Below are 23,460 nucleotides of genomic sequence, written 5' to 3'. Positions count from 1 at the left end.
ATGGTTGGTTCTGATATGTACTTATTATCTAGAACCACTGATAATATGGTATCATTTAATTCTTATACATTGAAATAAAAAATTCTCAAATTATGCTAGACACATTTCTGCCTCCAGAGGGCACTGTTTCCCTAAGAAGCAAAGGAAGAATTGCTATATTTAAAATTGAATCTTAAAATTTAATTTAGGAGTTAGTTGATATGTTCTTGACATTCTGGTGAGGTCATATAGATTTAAAATATTTTAGCTGACAGTCTCTAAATTATAAGCATCTCTTAGAAATTTGTTACCAAATAATTCATTGTATTCCAGTGTATAAGCAGGGGGAAAAAATACAATGAAAATATTTTTTATCTAAATTTCCTCCTATTTCTTTAAAATGTAGTGAGTTGTTTTGTGCCTGTATGTTTTACAATGCTTATATTTTTCTGAATGATAAAATAAATAGAATGCTTAGTCCATAGCAAAATCCCTTCAGGTGTTGACTTTTAAAACATCCTCCTGCTGTCTGAAATTTTCTTTCACATACCACAGCCACTTACTCCCTGACTTAAATTTCCTTGTTTACTATTATAACATGTGGAACACATTAATAAACTCTTAAAAATATAAAATGCCTCTCCCTAAAATTTCATTTAACATGTGAAAAATTTACTTTAACCTAGACAGTTAATGGGAAAAGTAGAACCTACTCTGGGTATTACCTAATAAAACTAGTCTAGGGCCTCCCCTGGTAGCTCAGGTGGTTGAGCTCCATGCTGTGAGGCTCTCCGCAGCCTCTGCAGCACCGATTCCATCCCACATGGCACGGCAGACCTCTCCTGTCGCGCCCACTGCTCCCCTCAGCAGTGTATTTCATCAGTCTGCCTGTTCTGTTCCCCACTCTGTCTCTGGTGAGTCCTCTCACCCTTCCGCGCATCTGGCCTGTACCCCAGTTCTTGTATAAAATAAATAAATCTTTAAAAAAAAGTAGTCTAATTAGCAAAATTCTAATAGTAACAACAAATTAATACATTTTTATGTTTTCTCTTCATTTTAACTTAGTTCCCCCCTCCAGAAAATTAATGGTTTTTGAATCACTTTATACAGAAAGCATCTGATTAAGATGACTTCTTTCGACTATAATGTGAATGGTTTAATCATTTTAATGATTTTTCTTCCTTCAGATAAAAAAAAGTCGTGTTTTTTTTTTTCCTCATGCCTTCAAAATTTGTAAACATTTGGCCTTTCCCTGAACCTCAACTTACGGTTTATATTTTAATTGTCCCATATTGTCTTTAAAATTTGAGGAAAATGTGAAACATCTTTATTTTAATAAAATTCAGTACTTTAAAAAGGAGAATTCAAAAGTATACCATTTTTCTAAAAGCTGATTTTAAATTAGGATCTTAAAAAACTGGTCATTTTTAAAAATCTGAAATTTCACCAAGTATCTAACTCTATGAATGAAACCTGAAATAGAGGAGGCTGATAATGGAGGAACACTGAACAAAGTACAAAATGTTAAATAAACATTTTTTATGCTGCATTTTGAGAAATTAGCATAAAAATGGTATCAAGTTCCAGTCCTCATGATTTTTTTCTCGATACAGTTCCTAGACATGTGGTTAGTACTAATTTATTAATGTTTATTCACTCCCTGTTTCTTTTATTTGTGGTACTTTTCTTTCCCAGTTACTGCTTCAAAACAGGAGTGAATTTTTTTTTTTTCTTCTTTGCAACCATTGTTCTAGATATTGGGATACATGAATGAACAAAATCAGATACAAACTTCCTGCCTTAATGGAGTTTACAATGTAGTGGGTATTTTATACTTGCTTTTCTCAGAGTACCAAATTTGTAGTAGCTGATAGTGCTATTGTTGTTGAATAGCAACACATTAGTTGAATAGCAACACATTAGTTGCACATTCAACAATGTGCAACACTAATGTGAAGCTTCTCGATGGTAAGAGTTTTCTGAAGAGATTTGCCTTGCATTAGGAATTTTAACAGTTATTAATAGCTTCTATTGCTTTAAGCAACTTTATCTTTAATTGAAAATTTTGCTACTACTATATTTAATACTTCATTAAAATTTTATTAGTTTTCTCTCTTCTTTGTGAATCTAGCTAACAGTTTGTCTGTTTTATCTTCTCAGAGAATCAGCTCATGGTTTCATTCATATTACTAATGTGTTTCGTTTTCATTTATCTCAAAGTATTTTCTGATTTTGATCATGGTTTCTTCTGTGATGCATTGTTTATTGGAATCTGTTGTTTAATTTTCACATATTTATGAATTTTCCAGTTGTCTTTCTGTTATTAATTTCAACTTTCATTTCATTGTGGTCAGAGAACATACTTTGAACGGTTTTAGTCCTTTTAAATCTTGTTTTATGGCCTAACATATGCTCTGTTCTGGAGAATATCCCATGGTCACTTGAGAGTAATGCGTCATCTGCTGTTGTTGAACAGTGGTCTTCCACAGATGTATGTTACATATAGCTGGTTTATATTGTTGATCAAGTTGTCGTCTTCTGGTAACTCTGGAATCAGCTTCTCCTGGTTGGTGGTTTGTTTAATTACTTTTCTCAGTTAATTCTGTAAACTTTGGGGGCCTCCCCTGGTGGTGCAGCAGTTGAGCGCTGGGCTGCGAGGCTGCCCGTAGCCTCTGCAGTGCCAGTTCGTTCCCCGGCCGCCAAAGAGGGTCCCACAAAAAAAAAAAAAAAAAACACACAGCTCCATAGTGGTTGGACCAGTTTGCACTCCCACCAACAATGCAGAAGAGTTCCTTTTTCTCCACATCCTCGCCAACATTTGTTGTTGCTAGTTTTTTTAATATGTGCCATTCTCACTGGTGTAAGATGGTATCTCATGGTAGTTTTGACCTACTAAACATAGAGCTTCCATATGATCCAGCAATTCCACTCCTAGGTATTTACCCAAAGGACACAGAAACATGAATTCCAAAGACCACCTGCACCTCTATGTTTATAGCAGCACTATTTACAATAGCTTTGGAAACAACCCAAATGCCCAAAAATAGATGACTGGATCAAGAAGATGTGGTACATATACACCATGGAATATTACTCAGCATTCAAAAAAGATAAACACATGCAATTTGCAGCAAGATGGATGGAGCTGGAAGGGATCATGCTCAGAGAAATAAGCCAGAAAGAAAAAGAAAAATACCGGATGGTCTCACTCATAGCAGGAATCTAGAAAACTTAAATAAGGGACCAGGAAAATGAATAACTATAAGAAAGTGAAAATCAAAATCAACAAAAAATTATGAACCAGAGACACTCTATGAGGTGTGGGGGGCAGGGAGGGGAGGGATTGGGGTCAAAATAAGGGGGTTGCTGGGGCCTCCCCTGGTGGCGCAGCGGTTGAGCACTGGGTTGGGAAGCTGCCCGCAGCCTCTGCGGCACCGGTTCGATCCCCGGCTGCTCCCCAGCCACCGGAGGAGGGTCCCACATGGCACGCAGACCTCTCCTGCTGCCCGCTGCTCCCCTCAGCAGTGTACTTTCGTCCTTCTGCCTGCTCTGCTCCCCGCTCTGGCTCTGGTGAATTCTCTCACCCTCCCGCGCTTCTGACTGTACCCAGTGCATGTATAAAAAAAAAAAAAAAAAAGGGGGTTGCAATTGTATGGGGAATATAAAAATAGAATTTATTTAAAAAAAAACATAATCACTGAATAAATTGTGATAAACAGCATCAATAGACCAACAGTTTTGCTGATTACTCACTAAGTTAGTCACAATCAGTTGTATCAATGAAGAAAAAAAAAATTCTGTAAACTTTCTTTTGTTATGTGTAGTACTGAAGTCTCTGCATGTTTAGTTTAGTGGCCAGTTAATGATTGGAAACAGAATTCCTTAAAAAACCTGAAACCAAACGGGTCTCCAGTGTTTTCTGAGGGATTATGTGTGTATTAATTGGGGCATGCCTTCAAGCATTTGAAAGCTGCTTTCGCCTTTACTTCTTACTTGCTGCACAAACCTTCAAGGTCAGCCATGTAGGAGGATATAGAGTCTTCTCAGACCTTTCCTGACCATGTGTACAGCCCTATACACTTCCAGAAATATGTCAGTTTTTCAAATGTCATTTCACAGATTTCCTTTCAAGATTTTTGGTTAGCCTAACATCTGTTATCACTGTTATCTAGCATCTTGGTCATCGGCACTGCTAAACAGTTGCCTCTAATAATTTTCAATAAATGACTCCACGGAAAAGGCTTCTTGCACTGGACAAGTCCCAATTTAGTCAAATAAAGACATCCTGCAAGTTCTTCCAGGGAATCACCAGAAAGACCGGAAAATGAAAATTGTCTGGGAATATAGTTTTGAAGGTGCGCCAACTGATCCTTTGATGGCTGACGCACCGCTGGCTTTTACTATAGTTGTGGGATGATGATTTTTAAGGGTACTGCAGATCTTGAGCTGGGGTGGGAAGATAGAAATAGGGCACATTAAAATCCATACAGTTGATTTTTTTTTTTTTTAAACAAGGTTTTGTTCTTTTTCTTGAATAAAGTCGCCTGGATTGTTGTAAGTTTTTAGTTAATTTCTAGAGTGCTGGAAAAGTAAATTTTGATTTTTGCAGGCTATCTTGTTGCTTTTGTGGAGGAAAAAATGTTTAGAGATTCTTATTCTATTTTTGCGCCTCTCATTTCTTCTCATCATTTCGTTTTCCTCTATCTCTCTATCTCTTTATGTCTTCGGCCAAAAACTCCAACAACTATTCCATTTCTTCTGTGATAGGCCAGCCTGATTTCCCTTGGTGAGTTAAATGAGGTTGGTCTTCTGCATTCTTGACAACTTCTATTTTTCCCTTTCTATTTCTTCTATAGGTTTTCTAGGAATGTGAGAACAATTCAGAATTAATAATACATATGTTATAATACCACATAAAGACAAAAAAAGATGATAGTGAGACTGAGGGAAAAAAGTGTTATCCAGTCAAACTCAAGTAAATAGGGTACTGCTAAGCCAAAAATCCAGCAGCTTTCTTGGACTTCGAATAAGTGATTAAAATATTAAACTAAAGAGAAATATACAGCAACATTTAAAATTTTAGTAAAACTTGTTTTTTTTTTGTCCCCTGCCAGGATGCTCGACATGCAGCAGAAGGAGAAATATATACCAAACTTAACCAAAAAATTGATGAATTTGTTCAGCTTGCTGATTATGATTGGACAATGTCTGAGCCAGATGGAAGAGCTAGTGGTTATTTAATGGATCTTATTAATTTTTTGAGAAGCATCTTTCAAGTATTTACTCATTTGCCTGTAAGTATAAACAATTTCAAAAAATTGTGTCAAAATTTTGCTTATTAAAGAGTATTTTAGAATTTAATTTTATATGTGGTTTGCTTATTTAAAGCAATTCCCTCACTTGAGTATTTCCTTTTGAATTATTGTAAATCAGTTTGTAAAGAATCCAAACATAGCCACTTGCTTGAAGGTTTATTTTACTTTTTAATCAAAATAACAATTCTCTTCACATCGAAACTAAAACAAAACCCTGATATTGACAAAGTAGGTTTAAATAGAAATAAATCCTAAAAGGAGTAGTTTTCATAAAATTGAATATAATCAATTGCTTTTCCAATTAGAAAAGATGAAGACATTATTGGATATTTGTAGACCACATTGAAAACAAAGCAGGATCATTGTTCTATCCTGATATAGAACTATAGTACATTTGAATAATCTGTTGATGAAACATTAATTAAAAAATATATAGGAAAGTTTGGAGGCTAGTAGGTTGAAATATTGGATTCTTCAGATGAGGAACCAAAAAGATTATGGTGGTATGATCATGCTCTCATTAGGTATATTGAGAACTGAGAGAACTACTGTTACAGCATGAATGGCATAGTTTTTATGCAAATAAAATAGGAAGGCATTTTGCTTGTCTTTTTTAAATCTCATGATAAAATATAACTGAACACAAAAATACAGTTTAATCTGGTGCCTACCCAACTGCTTCTAATTGTCTCCCTTGTTTAAAATGAAAAGAAGAAAAAAGGTTATTTTCATCAGCTTTATTCTTTCTCCAAATTGTTGATTAGAACAGTTGAAGGAAAGTGTGTCTAAAAAATAGAAGAATTTCTGAAAAGAGATTGTCATAGTGAATCTGTTCCAGAGGACTCTTAGAAGTTTACACAGGGATATTATATTCCTAACTTCCTTTCTTGAGTTGAAAAGGGTACCTCAAGATGTATTTAATTTTGGTTTCAACTCATTTCTTTAGTATGCATTAAATGACTCTTTAATTTGAATTCTCTTTGTCAGTATAAATCTTCATTCTTAAGCCCAAAGCACTCTTCAGGCATAAGCGTGGGCATGCATGCACTATCCACAGATAGACATTGTGTCTTTACATTGCACTGTCTGCTCCACCAGTTGGCTTGAGATGAATGGTAGGAATATTGTGCATAAATGGCCTAGAATTAAGAGAGGTTATAAGCTAGAAGTGTTTGGGGTAAATGTCTCACCTTAGAAAGCTCACATCTAGAGAGAAATCGGGCTTTCTAAAGGACATACTCTGCTGACATTGAAACAGACTCCTGGCCTAACTAGAACACTTGTTTGATCTGTTAGAATATTTTGGATCTTTATGTCATATGACATAAATTTTTCTATAAAGGAAATAAATTATTATATAGTATAGACCAACAAATTCAATATCAAAATACAAAAGAGAAAATTATCCTAACAGTATAATTTACTCAAGGGATGAACTAAAAGTGTAATTCCCAAGCAAAATAATTAAATTACTTACTATGGTAAATTTTAGGAAAACTTGATAATTATATTGCAACATAATATATAAATATATAAATTATTCTCAAAAATTCTGAAATTTGTATGAACTATTCAACTAAACTTAAGCAAAGAACTGAAGCAATATTGTTAAATGTATTATTTTCAAATGGTGCAAGTATTGAACAGTAGTGCAAATAATTGGACATAGAAGTAGATTGTGTAGGATAAAGGTGACTCATCTCCAACCTTAAAAAGTACCTCACTTTTAGTTTAAAAGCTCCCCTTTTAGTTTCATTGTACATTTAGTTTATATCAGTTCCTACCATTGTTGTAAGAGAACATTTTCTTGATTGAAGATTAGCATGACAAGTAGTTGCTGAACATACTGCTCAGTAAAAATTTCATTGGTTCCAGAAAAGTTATGATTCACTCAGTAGAATTTTTTTTCTGCTCTTAAGATATGAGAATAGAATTTAGTACATAGTAATACATTTGATAGAGAGCAGGAAAAGAACTTTGTTGTTTTCACTTTTCTACTATATTGTGGTAGTAATGTCCATTTTAAATAACTCTTTTTTATCTGGGGTTGGATGAGTGAGAGGTTTGATATATTATTTATCTCACCTATTTCTCCTAAGAGCCAACCAGTACAAGCCTACATGGGAGATGAAAAAGTAAAGAGCTTCCTTGCTTACATGTTGAATTACCTGTTCATCTGTAGTTTCCTGTGCAGACAAGTCAGACTTTCTATTGGCCATAGGAATTAACAGCATTCTAAAGTCAATATTCATAATAATGAAACAGGTGTTTTACCACTATCCAAAAATGTTAAGCTACTCTGCCTAAAATATTATCGACCTCAAGGAAACTTGTCTGTTAGGACTCAGACTTAAGCCCAGTTATCTTTTATTCCCTTTGTGGACCAGAGTACTGAAGTGAGGAGCGCACAGGATGTGCTCTCTAGGGTTATGTTTGAATCTTGATTTACTGGCTATGAGACCTGGCAAGTTCCTTAACCTTTCTAAGCCTTTACTTTCTGCAAAATGGGCATTGCCCATTTTTTCCTATAGAACAGTAGGATGAATTCATAGGATGAATTAAAATAGTATGTAAAAAGGTGTCTGGCAGGTGGTTGGCATAATGTAGGTGCTATTACTAAATGTTAATTTTTGGCTTTTCTGCGCCCTCTTCTTCTGTTACAGTTTTAATTCCTTTAAAGACCTAAATGTTAGTTTCATTTTCATGTCCTTGTTTTTTTGTTGTTGTATCTGTATAGGCCTACATTTTAAACTTGATTGTATTTAGCTTTGAATTGTATACTTTTGTATTATACAGCCATTTAAAATTTTTCTTTATAAATTGTGAAAGATTCTCATTATTTGAAATATTTTAACTTGAACATAGTGCTGAAAGTGGCTAGGGGGCAGATGCTAGTTAAGGCCAGTGAAATCTGATTAGCTTATGAAGTAAATATGATTTTATTCCAAAATTAATACTATTGGGATCTGCAGTATTATTATTTCAAATGTGTAAGTGACCCTTTTTGTTTCTAATAATTTTTATCCTCATGATTAGAAAACACAGCTATGTACAGATGAAAAATAAAATTCCCCATTAGCTTGTCAAAGGAAGACCACTTTGGCATGTATTCAAGTCATATTTTTCTATGCAGTCATCACTCTTATTTTAAGCCCAATTATAAGCAATATTTGTTTTTTTAATAAGATTTTATATCAGCTAGAAAACTTAAAAACAGAACTATTTTTAAAAGCATTAAACATTCATTTACCATTTACATGTCCATAAGTAGAAGATGCTGAATAGCTTGAACATGTTCTTTAGTTATTCTTCCTGACTGCCACATGCAACTTAGAAGCATTTTACTGTGAACATACCATCTAAAGACTTAGCCCAAGTTTGCTTCTGGAAAGAAGTTTCCTTCCTTTATAAATGCTAATTCATATGTTTGTTTCAATAAAAATATTTTATTGACGTAGAATAACTAAGGGGTATATATATATATATGTGAGGAGTTTTTAATTTCTTCATGTTCATTCAAAAAAGGCACCCAACTTATTCAAATGTTTATACAAGCAAATGGTTATCTTTTATAGTGTAAGTAAACGAAAGATCTTAGATGATCTGTTTGCTCATATTCCTTTCTAGGAACTTTTCATTCTTTTTTAGCTATAATCTTCTGTGTTATATTTGCTGTTACTCTATAGGTGTTAAATAAAAACCAATCTGGCTGCTTAGTGAACTTTAAATAATCAAAACTATTTTCTTGCCAGAAAGATGTTTTCCTTTGCCTTTCAGATATACTTAATTTTTGATTTTCTGCACTAAACAGAAGTGGTGTGATAAAAATTAAATTTTTTTCAACCTTTCTAGTAGATACATAGTATTACCTCATTATGGTTTTAATTTTGATTTTCCCAAAGTCTAATAATATTGACCATCTTTTCATGTGCTTACTTCACACCTGTGAATCGTAGGTGAAATATCTGTTGATCATAATTGGATTTTTTTCTTGCTGAATTTTGCGAAGTTTTGATATATTATTAGTTATCTGTCATATGTTTTCAAACGTTTCCCCCACCCCCCACCCCCCCAGTCTGTAGCTTGTCTTTGGTCTTTTCATCACTCTTAACAGGGCATTTAACAGAGCAAAAAAATTTTTTTTGAAATAAATTTTAATTATTATTTTAATTTTGTGGTTACATTTTTAGTCCTCCATAAGTTCACAGAACAGAATTTTCAAGATGTTTTCTGTCTCTTGAATTAATCACTGCTATCCTTGAATAGGTTTTTTACTTCTTTATTTTGTTCATTCTCTTTTAACAAAGCCTGGAGAGACAAAAATGAGTTTTCTGTATACTGTCAATACCATATATTTTGCTGTACTTTTCCCTCTAGGTAGAAATCTAACTGGGAATTTCTTATATAATTTTTGGGACATTTTTCTGGATTCTTCATGTTAGAGTGTGGAGGTTTGGAGTTAGTCTTGAGATTATGGTCTTTTCTCTTCAGAGCTGATTTCACATGCAATCACATGGGTGAGTTTAGAATGGTCCTGTGTGTGATTTGTTGCTCTGCTGTCATTTTGATATTCTTATTATATGAGCAAGGGTGCCATTTTCATTTTGTACTGAGCTCCATAAATTATGTAGCTTTTCCTGCCTCTTTTTCCACAATCTCCACACCATGCTGGACTGAGGAGGGGTTTTACTTCCCGTCCTCCCTTCCTCTTTCTACCTACACCAGAACCTTCAGCTCTCAAAAAGTTCTTTACCTGTGTGCTCTACAGGCAGGGAGTCACTGGTACAGTTGTTTCAGAAATCTTCAGTTATTTCTCCTCCCACTTCACATTTCTATTTTCTTGTGCTTACCAACTATGACCTCGAAAGCACAGCTGCCTCCTAGTTCCACTGTAGTTCCTGGTACCAGGTAGTGGCTTCCCTTCTCTCTTTCATCTGCTTTCTTTCTTCCAGAAAGCATCCCTGGATGATTCTTCCTCATACACTTTTCATTTTCTCGGTTAAATATTCTATTTCTTTTTGAAATTCTGTGCTTTTTGTTTCACTTTTATCAGGATGGATGGGGAGCAAACATTAGTTTAGTCTCACATCTTGATTCTGAATAACCTGTTTCCTTCTCTTGGAAATAAAATAAATGGATTAGATTATGTCTATGTTCCTTCTAGATGATGTTATTTTTCTAAGCATCACTACTTCAGATGTGAAATTCATGTTTGTGGGTAAATCTCTTTTTCTTAAAAAAAAAAAAGCAGTGCTAAAATATTATGAAGTTTATTGCTGCCATGTGAAAAGTGAGATCTTTTAGAAAATTAAGCAATTATGTTAAAGCAATAAACCATTCTACATATTTTAGTATAGAGTTTCAGCATTGATTAATATGTCTTAAAATTAAGACCAGTGATCTGGTTTTTACTTTGACTTGTAAAATAATTTAATCTGCCATTTTTCCTTCAGTCATTTATTTTAAGCTTTATTAGCAGATTATATGTAAGCATAATGGCTTTTCCTTCCTAAATATCTTCAGAATCATATTCAGTACAGTTTTCTATTTGTGATGAAGTAGATCTTAAACATTAAAATCAGTGTGGGAAGATACACACATTCCAATGCTTACCTCTAGATCTAACTCAACTAAAATTTCCAGAGCTTAGAAAAAGCTTAGAGTGGTTTTTTGTTTGCTTAAAATTTGAGAATAACTACTGTATAACAAAGAATCCCATTAAAGACCTGATATTTTCTAAATTTGCTTGTGGAGCATATTTTTAGTAACTGCTATAGCTCTCTATATTTTAATGCTGACTAGATAACTTCATTAAATAGAAAAAAGTTTAGAAAATGACTTACTTGATTAGTGGGGTTGAAAACTCACAGATCTTCAAAATGAATCTTCAGAATAAAATGACAGTCACATTGATGTGACAGTGCCTTTGAACTACCTTATAGAGCCAAATTGCTTGTTTTGTGATGCGTTTTATTTTGCTACTTTAAGCACTGCTTCCTCTGTTATTGGATACATTTTCCTCTTTAATTTGATTGCCTTGCTGACTTCCTTCCCAGACTAACAGCAATGATCACGCAGCCATGTCGGTAAGTAGATACAAGCTAAAGCTAGCATGTGAATTAGAATATAATGACCTCCTACAGGCTTATTTTTCTCTGCTTATATATAGTAAATTCTAATTATTTTGGCAATTGTTCTGATATATTTGTAGTTTTGTGAAAACCTAAATTTGAAGGAAATGTTAGTTGTTTTGGTTGAGCCAGTCAAGATTCGCTGGGACTTCATTCTGAAAGTTAATGTTGTGGTACATCTGTGGGGAGCGCAGTGCTTTGGGGAAACTCTCAGTGGTCACCTTATGCATGACAAGGCACACTTTGCAAATATTTTCTTCATCTTCAAAATGAAGTCCATTAAGATCATATATCCAGTAGATTCTTGTGAGGGTTAAATGGAGAGAACCAACATAAAACATTTCAAAAAGTACCTGGATATAATAAAAACTCAAAAAATATTAGTTGTTATTTCTTGCTTCTAAGACTGGTTTTCCTAAATGCCTTTTCTTTATAACTCTTATCCCAAACTCCACTTGTAGAGATCTGACCCAGAGCGTAAAGCAAGGTGATTCAGGACATAGTGCTAATGATTAGCGGGGTAGATACAAGCCCAGGGTTGCTCTCCTAAATTGCCTTAGCTTTTACTTTTTTTAATGTCTTCATCGTATTTTGCCCTTTAATGTATTTGTTCATCCTTTCAACTTTCAATTGTGAACTCTGACAGCCAGAATAGGAATTCATATATATTTTTTGTATGTATAGATTTTGAAAATCCTTATCTTAAAAAACAATCTCATTTGACATTTGAAATTAATGTTCCTAACCTATGTCTTCTCCTTTCTGTTCTTGTTCTTATTGTTGAGGGTCAAGTTTGATATTTATAATTGTCTTTTAATTGTCCTCTGCAAACAGTCTCACCTTAATTGTATTCCATTCTACATACCAGTGCGGGATTATCCTTTCTAACGTACAGTCTAATCTTATTTCCCCATTGGGAAACCTTAGAGTGTCTTGCTTATCTACTGAATTGAGTAAACATTTCACAGGCTAACAAAACATCATTTCAGCCTCTTTCCAGATGCATTTCTGACCCTTACTCAATATGGGCATCAAGGTGGCTTATTCATTGTGTCCAGTATCTAGCTTTGATTTTCCTTTCTTAAATCATTTTTAAAAATTAAGATGATGTTGGTTTACAACACTGTATATGATTCTGAAATATTGGATCCCTCACCTTCAGGTATTTTACCACATCACACCTACCTACCATGGCTTCACTTATAGCTGTAAAAATCCAGATCCCTTGCAAAAGCCATCTTTTAATTTTTGAACAGTGTTTGATATTTCCCCTCAGGTATAGCCCCTGAAGTTCTGCCACCACAACACCCGTGATCCATCACCACAGCCCCTTGTGCTCTTCCCTCCCCTGTTTTGACCCCTTTCCCTCTCCACACAAAAGCTATCTTTAATATTACCTCTTTCATGGAGCTTTTGCTAGTTCTACTTAACCATATTTAAATACTCTGTCCTTTTGTGGTACTCTTTATATATTGTCTTGGACTATACTTGCTTGTAGATTTGCTTTCTTTCCACCATTAAAATTTAATGTCTTTCTGTTAGGAACCATTGTCTGCTCGCCATTGTATCTTCTGTAGTGTCCCTCATAAAGTGTATTACACGGCATGGGTACTTTTTTTTGTTTGTTTGTTTGTTTTTAAAAAATTTATTTATTTTATTTATACAAGCACTGGGTACAGTCAGAAGTGCGGGAGAGTGAGAGGATCACCAGAGCCAGAGCGGGGAACAGAACAGACAGACTGACGAAATATACTGCTGAGGGGAGCAGTGGGCACGGCAGGAGAGGTCTGTCTCACCATGTGGGACCCTCGCCCAGGGCCGGGCATCGAACCGGCGCTGCAGAGGCTGCGGGCATCTTCACAGCCCAGTGCTCAACTGCTGCGCAACCAGGGGAGGCCCTTGATAAGAAATTTTTAACCTTAGTATGAGAGAAACAGTAAAGAAATGAACTACATAAAAGTCATTTTCTTATATAAACATAAAGCATATAAAAAGTATACTGCAAAAATTATAGTGTTCTTCTTAAAAGATTTATTTCATTTATTTATGCATAGAAGAACCTGGGTGTAGGCCAGAGGTGTGGTGGGGTAGGGGAGTGAGACAGAGTGGGGAGCAGAACAGGCAGATCTACTGAAATACATGGCTGAGGGGAGCAGCGGGTGAGACAGGAGAGTTCTGCTGCATCATGTGGGTTAGCTCCATGGCCGGGGATGGAACTCAGGCCACAGAAGTGATAGCATGATAGTGCTGAGACTTAGCCCTTATGCTGCCAGAGAGGTCCCCAAAATTATAGTTTTTGAACCAAGCAGTTTGTCAAATGTGAAATATTAGTTTTGAAAAGAAAGTTTGCAGAAATTTGGAAACTATATGAAAGTTAATTTAGTAAAAGTGGTATCAGTACTGATTAGAAATAGTTGTCTGCTCTTTCCTTAGTTCCATGAAAGAATATCTTAATTCAAACCACAATTCTTTAGACATAGCTCTGAATTCAGTAGTAATTAAAACAAAATAAAAGACCTGCTGAAATAACTGTTGCAAAATAACTTGCAAATCCTCAGCAATAAGGATAAATACTTTTTCCCATTGAAGAGACAGACCCTCAGCTTTCACTTGACTTTATTACTCAATATAGAAATTGCTAAAGTTCTTACTAAATTTGCTAACAAGCTTCCTGCAGATAGATCATGTACATATTCAAAATACAGAAGTGATGTTTCAGAAATGATTGATAAAAACCTTGCACCCTCCTCCTCCACCAAAAAACTACTCAAATTGATCCTTGAGATTTGGAAATTGGATTTAGATAAACTTTAAAAGACTTGGCACTTGAATGACCAGTGTTTTGAAAGTTACTTGCTGGGATAGTTTGTAATGTGATAAATGAAGTATTTTTATGACATGTTTTGATATCCACTTTGATAGTTTAAGTTAATTGCAAGTGCATGAAAGTCAACAAGAACAAACCATTGACAGTATGTCAGTGCACTGGAGAGAGTTAAAGAACTTTGAGAGAATGTAAATGAAGAAATTGAAAACAGTTTACTCTTAGAGCATGTATTTTCTTAAAACTTTTTCTTAATGCTATAAAATAGTTAAAGCTAGAGTTATTTGTAAAATAAAAAAAGAATTGTGTTTTTTAGTTGAAAATGAATTCACTTGAATTTTAGAGCTTTAATCCTTTTAGGTATTTACAAAGTTGATGTCTCTAACAGCTAAGTGCTGACTAATCTTGGTGAGAAATTTAATTTCATAACTTGTAAGTCTTATGTGGGTGTATATAGCATAGCATAGTCAAATATCTCCCTGCTGTTAAAGGTTGTAGAAAACAGTATTTTGAATTGCTCTCTTAATCAGGGCTTAGTTGGAAAAAGTAGGTGTCATAGAAGGGTTCTTAGAAGAAAACAGCATGAGAGTTTTAGGAAACCAGTGAATTAGGACACACCATCAAGCCCTGGCCTATAAGTAACAGATCAAAGAGATATAAATGGAATTAATTAAAATGGTCTCCTCTTAGTCTGCAGATTAAATGTATGTGTATCTAGAACATTTGTGTGCATATATACGAACACTTACAAATGTCTTAGAAGGCAAAGGAAGATTCATATTTCAAAACTTACCAGAGTTTTTGCAAATAGGAATGGTGAAGTTCTAGGAATGCGAATGGTATCCTCTCCTTTATTTATTTTACAATAGAAGGGGAAAAATTGAAGCTACTTTTTGCCCCTCTGCGTTAAATGGGCAAAAGTTGAAATGGGGAAAGAAGAGGGACTACCATAGGTAGTAGGTAAAGATTGGTAAAGATTGTTTGAGTTGGAATTACTTTTTATTGTAAACAGGTAAGGACAGAAAAAAAAAAAAAAAATCAGAACCCTAGAGGGAATATTGGAGTCAGAAGTTTCCTGTGCAAACCATGATCTGGTGATACTAAAGAAGTTCTGTTTTTCTTTTTTCGCAATTTTTATGGAGTAAACAGGAATGAAAAAGAGTAAAGATAGAACTCATGGAAGAAGTGGAGTAGCCTTAGTCATGGCGATATACCATATAATTCAAGTGTACTGAGGTTTTCCCAGTTTGGGGAATTTCCCCCCCTACTTTTAAGATAATTGTGTTCTGTTAATCTGTGTGTATGCACATGCACACCTTTAACCCCCTCACCCCCCAGAGTAAGCAAGCATTTATGGTTCTATCCCATATTATGGTCGGGGACTATTTTAAAAAGAGAAATGCCTAAGAGGGAAAAATGAGGATTCATAATTGACTGGGGGTTGTGGCAAATGATCTGGTAAACAGCTCTTTCTGGTTTCTAGAGATACTTAGTTGGAAACAGAGTATGAGAAAGAATATAGACGTATAAGAGATATTTTGGGGAATGTTGGGGTCCTTAGAGTAAGTATATTTTGAATTTTTTGGCATATGATTTTTTTTACATAATCATAAAAAATCTGTCTTCAAGATAGTGTTAAAGTTATTGTTAAAACTCTCTTAAGGAATTTATCTTGGTACTTAAATCTTTAAAATTCATCCATTCTATATTATTGGGAATAGGAGACATTACAATTTCCTACAGAGTGTCCATTCAAAAAATTGGTGAAAATGTGTCTTGCTAGTTAGAGGAATCATTGTACATTTGTGACATTGTCTTGGAGAAATTTGCATTTTTATACTAATTATTTTAGGCATGTTTTTTGCCTGATTTAATAACATTTTTATATTTGAACAAGATGAGTTTCACAGTATAAAACTTTAGTTTCCTGGTTCTTACATAAATTATAAGGAAGAATAATAGATTTCTTAAAATGTCTACTTTTCAGCAGGGCATCTGTGAAAAGTTGATGCGACTAGAGTCATTTTAATGGGATTGGAGCAAACCACTGCAGGAAAAAAAATACTTTATTATACTCTTTACTCTGGGTCAGACCAGACCCTTGAGCCCAAATTATGAGCATTCCAAGAAGCCAGCAAGAACGAGAATATCTTGTTTGAAAGGACTGATAAAAGTGAACTTTTACTTTGTGACCCCTCCACTTGACTATTTTTATCTGTGACTTCTTCACCTAGCCATTACCTCATCCTTTTTCCCTCTATAAAAACAAAACAAAACAAAACAAAAAACCCTACTCTGACCCTCATGAGGAGTTAACTTGGAGTTTTGCCTGAATTTTTGCTCCTGAATTGCAATTCTTTGATCCCAAATAAAAGTGCTTTTTTTTGCCTTTTTAAATTGCCTTGTGAACTTGTAGGCTAGCTTATCTTCATATTTCAATTAGGAATTTATTTCTAATTTTACTGTTTACTTCACACTTGATAAAATAGAGCTCATCCTTTTAGTGTGTGTATTTTTAAAAACTATAAATTGTGACTCTTTAGGTGACTAACCAGTTTATCAGAATACTACCCTTCCTCTTTTGTTTTCCTTTTGAAAAGACTTTCACAGTCTCATAACTGAAACTTATGTAGCTAACTGAGAGGCAGTGGGTTTATATAATTTAGCAATATTCTACTGCTATAATTTAAACAACTTTAAACATTTAATAACTAAAAACAACTTTAAAAAGCTATAGGGAATCAGAAGTAATAAGTTCACTTAGCAATGTTAGAAGTAATTTTCAAATTGACCATGATATTATTTCAGTTTTCCAATTTTTGCTGACGAGTTGCATAACTTTAAACAAAATCTGTTATCAATTTAAAGAATAATAAATAAAATACACAATATTTCTGAATCTACATGTTTCTTTTTACTTAACTAAAAAAAGTATTTTATTGTACAAAGTTGACTTTTTGTGGGGATATAAATAAAGGAAAGTATACTTTCCTGGGATCATTAAGAAAAGTAGTATAGAAAGAACAGTTGCGATTTCCAGAGTACAGTTTTATGTTAAATGTACTTGAGAGAATGAAGGCGGCATTGAAAAATGCTTTCAAATAATTACTATTGAAATCAAACCTTTTTTTATTAGATCTTTGAAATAAGAGAATGGTGAGACTGAAATGAAAACTTCAAATGAAAATGTAAATGTGTCAAATTAGTCTTTAAGTCTATATTTCTCTTATATTAGAGTAGATCCATCAAAACATTACTTTGAAATCAAAACATTTTGGGGCTGTAATCTAATAAAATGTATTGTATTTTTGTTACCATGTCACTTTATGATGTTTCAAAGGAAACAGAGTACCTTTAGCCTCATCTATAATAGTAAATTATTTTGGAAATTTGGCTTGACATACAAACAGATGTGTTTTCTTGATTCTTTTTAAACTGAGGGTTGGTGGTTTGTGGTTTATTGTTCCTGTGATTGGCATTAAAAGCCTTATTTCACAGCTTGCAGTGAGGGACTATTGGGTAAAGAGTGGCTGTGTTCCACAAACTAAATTCAAAAAGTGTCAATCAAGGTCTCCCATAGGTTACTTAGAGAATGAGTTTTCTTACTGATTTCACCAAATGTCGCCTCATGCTGTCTTTGATTGGCACAGCCTGGCAGGGAGGATGGATGAATCTGTCACCGGCTGGTTAATTGTGTTGCTGGTCTCAGACTGACATCAGGTCTTTGACTCTTAAGTGGCTCAATACAAAACAAATTAGCAGATTGTAGTCATATTTCTCATTCTATATGCTTTGACTTTGTTGAATGCGGTCCATAAATCATATTGACTGACACACAAGTAAATGATGAAAGCTGCTTTTGAGACATGGATCTAGAAAGCAGCACTGTGAAGGTGCCATGGAAGGATGCATATGGTTGACCCTTTGGGAATTTCCTAGGAGCCAAATGTCTCTTTTCCACAATTGTTCTTAAAAGAAAGGCTTTTCGGTAATGCAGAAAGGATCTAATATGTCAGCAGATTCTCTTTTACAAGTTCCTTTGAAATATAAGAAGTTTGTCTAAGAGTTTTTTCTCTTGGCAAGTTGTTTTTCAGTAAAATGTTAGAGCTCAGTAAAAAAGTTGTTAGCTTTAAAAGTTTGGCAGGTGTTTTTACTTATTTATTGAACTTTGTGTAGTTAAAAAGAAAGAAAATGTTTATAATAGTTGCAATTAATTTTTCAGATGAGAGCAGCAGAAATTTCTAGGTGCTTAAAATTTATAAAATGTGCTATGTTTTTGCACAGTCACTTTACTTAATTATCGTGGCTATGTTTGTTATGTTAAAAACCAGAGCCTCTCTAATAAAAATGACCAAATTTTGAAGATAATTATAAAAGGTTACTTTTGTTCTAGAAAATGACATATTATTAAGAGCATCAAAAATAATAGTAATAATAGTGTTTTAAAAGAAGTTTGTCTATGAGAAATGAACTGCCAAAAATGTTTTTGGGATAGCAAATATGGGGAACATTTAAAAAATTTCCCATCTGAAAATAAGTAGTTGGTGAAATTTAAGAATGTTTGTGCACATTTTATAGTTAGGAAGTAGACATTTTAAAAAATGTATAATCTTACAGCATGGAACTTTTTAAAAATGTAAAGAATCTGAACCTTTGATATAACTTTAATTTTGAGCTATGAAAAGGAAGAATTTGCTTCATTTGAAGATATATAAAGTATTTTACAAATATTTTAAACTTCTTTGAGAACAATAAGCCTGTATTTAATATGCATCATCAAATGAAATTTAATGTTAGTATTTTTATTACATGTTATTTAAACAAAAACCGAAACCTCTGTGTGTTTTTGTTATCCATTTTCACCAGATTTATAGTAACCTGTTTTTCTGTACTCTTACATCATTTTAGCTTCATTTTTGCTTATGGAGTGAATGTAATAGTAAACTTGGGGGGCAATTTATTAATCTGCTTTTGCAGTTAGTACACTATAGTAGTAACGTAAGTAGGACATGGAGCTGATTTGATGGAGAAGTACATTAAACTAAAATGCACTAGCTGTTCCAAATGTCAAAATGACATTTCCATTAAGTATTCTCAAGCCTGTTACATTGTAATTAAATTTCATGCCATTGATTTCTCCTTTTTCTGCTTCCCCTTCACCCCCCATTCATATTGATATTATTCTGCTTGGGGGACTGGAGCTGCATGTCTCCCAGACTAATTCCTCTTGGGTTTGGGAGATCTTGAAGCATGCTGGGTTTTTCATTGTTTGTAACATTCCTTTTTGGCAGTTCATCAGTATCTGTCAAATATATTGTTTGCATCCGCTTTTATCTCTAAAGTTTTTGATTGAGAAATTGACATTCCATTTCAGATACAGTTTTCCACTGTGCATAATGTCCAAATGCTAAAAACTCATTCATAAAAGTTACTTGTTTCTAGTCTTTATATGTATGATTTCATGAATAAATGTTCTAGAAAACATCTTGAAAATATATGTGTTTATGCTCTTTCTACCTTTTCTAGCAGCTCAACTATGTAAACATTTTTGTACTAATATATTGTAGCATTGATCTTTGGGAGTTTTTTTTTTATGATTTTGTAGCTCTATTGGCCTTTATGATAAGTAGGAAAAACAATTATCCAATTTTATTTGGTAAATATTTGTTAATACAAATGAGGCAAAACATGGCACATCTTCTGAAAGTCAGTATTTCTAACCACATTCATTCACTGATCTTTAATTGCTATCATGTGAGTCATTCCATCTACAAATCATATAATTGGTATTACACTGGAAAACTACTTACTTAAAGAGTCTTTATGATATTTTAAACTTCTAATTGAAACACAAAGCTTGTATTCAGCTTGTATTTCAACTAGACATTAAATTTCAAATTTTAAAACTATAAATTTCAAAAATTTATAGAAATAATTTATACTAAAAGTGAGATTGTATTGTGATTCAGCTGTATAACCTAGAGGCAAAACACGTAGTTAAGAAAATATAGTCTTAACTAAGTCTATCAATGAATGTTCATATAGTGTTTTAAGAGTTTTTTATAGTTAAAATTATTTCAAAATGATACACAGTGGAAAAAAACCACAAGTATTTGTAGTTAACTACATATTTCTAAATGGTCAAATGTTTTAAAAAATGTTTTAAAAATAATTTCTAAAACTAAATGTACATCTGTAGATGTTTTTGAAATCATATTGAGGGACAGTCCTTTTTTCCCTTTCACGAATTGAAGCTATGCTACAAAAAATGCTCTGATTAACATTAGGAACTTGTTATTCAAATTATATTTTGAATTTTAGGTACAGTTTAATAATAAATTACACTGTTTATTAATTTCCTTTATTCTGATTTGATTAATATAAAGGAGTTTAAAGAGCATTATATGAATAAAGAGTTCTATTTATACGACAGTTATTTTATGTCATAAATTTTAATGGGATTTAAAAATACTTGCAATTTTGGGAGAACTGAAATAATTATTGGTTTTCTTATTTGTATTTAAAATTTCCTGTGTGCTACTTAGACCTCTGTTGGTACTCATATCCTAAGAAGGACAAATAAACAAAAATATTAATTTTAATTCTATGCTAAAAGATATAGCTACTCAAAAAAACAGAAAGGCCAAGTGTTGCTATTGTATCAAAAAAAAGCTAAAAAAATTATAGGTACTATAATTTTTCTAGGTACTTTATAGGTATTTATAGGTATTCTTTATAGGTATTCTAGGTACTTTATAATGTATTTCAATGTTTGTTTATTATTTGGTTTGGGTATTTGTTTTAAACAGGGGAAAGTTGCCCAGACTGCTTGCATGTCAGCCTGCCAGCATCTGTCAACATCCTTAATGCAGATGCTACTGGACAGTGAGTTAAAACAGATAAGCATGGGAGCCGTTCAGCAGTTTAATTTAGATGTCATACAGTGTGAATGTAAGTACCTTATTGGTTAAATGTCATGCACTCCTGGGAATCTGTATTTTAATTTACATGGGAAAAGATGGTATATGGTGGGATAGTTCAGAAAGGAGGGAAGAGATCTGATTCAGTTAAACATTTAGCAGCATTAGAAACAATTTTCTTTCAGGAAGAGAAAAATATCTCAGCTCCATATCTAGGGCCTCCACAGAGAGGCACTGCACTGGCAATCCAAGCTAGGATAATTAAAAAGATGATTAATTTATCCCCTAATTCACTCTTCACATCATTCTTGCCTTCTTGTTAGTACTAGTCATGCTTATCACAAATGAACGGAATTATTTTGTTTATCATTTTTACTTTCCCTTTAAGTAACTTTTTAGGTGCTTGCTAGGAAGCATAATCTTAAGCCCTTGCAATCCAGTTGATGCTGGATTTTACATTCTGAATTTTTGGTTGTCTTTCCCAAAGAGTTCCTGAAGCCTTTTCCTTTATCATTGTTCTTCACTTAACTTTTTTTTTTAAAGATTTATTTATTTATGCATACAAGAGCTGGGGTATAAGCCAGAGGTGTGAGGGGTGAGAGGACCCACCAGAGGCAGAGTGGGGAACAGACAGGCAAACTGACTGAAATACACTGCTGAGGGGAGCAGCAGGCGAGTCAGGAGAGGTCTGCTGCGCCATGTGGGTAGCTCCCTGGCCAGGGATTGAACTCGTGCTGCAGAGGCTGCTGATAGCTTCATAGGTTGCGTCTTAATCCCTTGTGCCACCAGGGAGGCAGGCCCATTCACTTAACTTTTTATAGGTAATTAAGTTAGCACATCTTATAACTTAATGTTGATAACAGCTAGTGAGTTTTAAAACTGGGTGTTATTTGGCTGTTAACTTTGTTATTAACTTTGTTGTATGTGCTTCTGGATGTGAGTTTTATCACTTTAAATATTGGAGATGAGTATACAGAACAGTTTTCAAGCACTATTTCCAAATGAATAGTGTACCAATTAAATGGTAAAAATCCCTGGTTGACAATTCAGTCAGCATCACTGTTGATATTTTGAAAATCAGTGGGGCACAGGAAGCATTATAAAATATTTGTCTGAGGCAGATTTTGCAATAATATGTTCTGTGTGAAAGACATGAAAAAATTAAATGTCAGCAACTTGAAACTGAAGCAGGAGTGACAGATTTTATTTTCAAAAATACCAAATATTTGCCTGCCCATGGTGTGTGTGTATAAGGTCTTCTGCTAGGGAAAATGTGATTAATATTTAAAATGGATAATTATGTAGGTTCTATGATCAATATCAACTTATTAGACAAAAAATGAATGCAGAGTTAAAAAAAAATCTACCTATTTCCCTCCTCCTCCTCCCCCTCAAAAAAGAGAGAGAAGTGTTTGTTTACAAAGCAAAAGAAAGAGAGTGTTTCCCAGGAAAGAGAAGAATTCATTTTCTTTTCCTAGAAAGTATTTCTAATTTTATCTAATTAGAAAATGCTTATTTCTTTATTTTTTCATTATTAAAATTAAACTTTTCATTTATAAAATATTTATTTTGTATTTACAAAAAAACTTCAAAAAACAAGTTTCTAAGCTCAAAATAGTTGTTATTCCATTCTCCAAGTAGTGTGAAACTGATTTCTTAAAGTTCTTTAAATGTCTTAAAAGATCACTCCTATATGACGTTTATATAAAGAACATCTTACTTAAGTATTACTGGGTACATTTTTTATAATTACATCTTTAATATAAATTCAAAATAATTAGATGGTTAAAATCTTTACTGGCATTTGGCAGTATCTTTTCAATTAGATATTTTAAAATGGAGGGTATAATTTACTCAGATTTTTTTGTTCAAAAAGGGAAGTTACTCTTTGGCAACTTCAGGTACCTATATCTCGTCTCTGTCTTCTTACCTCTCCATGCAGGGCTGGCCTAGCTATACTTAGAGAAAAGCACATGCAACCCAAAATCTTTGCCTGCCTGTCCTCCCATTGGACAATTCCTAGCTTTAGTTTCTTCTTTGTGTGGAGTTACTAAAGGCTCCTTTTACAATGTTGATGTTGATGTTTTCTTTTATATATATATATGTATTTTATTTTATGTAATTCTTACATCATTTTTCATTTTTGCACAATATATGCATTTTCATTTGGTTATATTCCCCATACAATTGCACCCCCCCCTTATTTTGACCCTAATCCTTCCTCTCTCCACCCCTCCCCCTCCCCCCAAAGTGTGTCTCTGGTCCATAGTTGCTTGTTGATTTAGACTTTT

The 23,460-nt window shown here is 33.6% G+C and overlaps 1 protein-coding gene across 2 annotated transcripts in view; it reads left to right on the top strand.

Annotated features, from left to right (window-relative positions):
• Positions 1 to 23,460, top strand: part of EXOC6 (exocyst complex component 6) — a 145,577-nt gene that overhangs the window by 75,020 nt on the left and 47,097 nt on the right. For both annotated transcript variants that reach the window (XM_037497874.2, XM_037497875.2), the window contains exons 18-19: positions 5,094 to 5,273; positions 21,059 to 21,200. In XM_037497874.2, the coding sequence (XP_037353771.1) occupies positions 5,094 to 5,273; positions 21,059 to 21,200 (322 nt within the window). The remainder of the gene's footprint in view (positions 1 to 5,093; positions 5,274 to 21,058; positions 21,201 to 23,460) is intronic.

The sequence above is a fragment of the Talpa occidentalis genome, unplaced genomic scaffold (assembly GCF_014898055.3).
Source record: "Talpa occidentalis isolate TD23 unplaced genomic scaffold, MPIMG_talOcc4v2.1 talOcc4.8, whole genome shotgun sequence".
Classification (NCBI taxonomy): Eukaryota; Metazoa; Chordata; class Mammalia; order Eulipotyphla; family Talpidae; genus Talpa; species Talpa occidentalis.
This window is presented reverse-complemented; position numbering and strand designations above follow the sequence as displayed.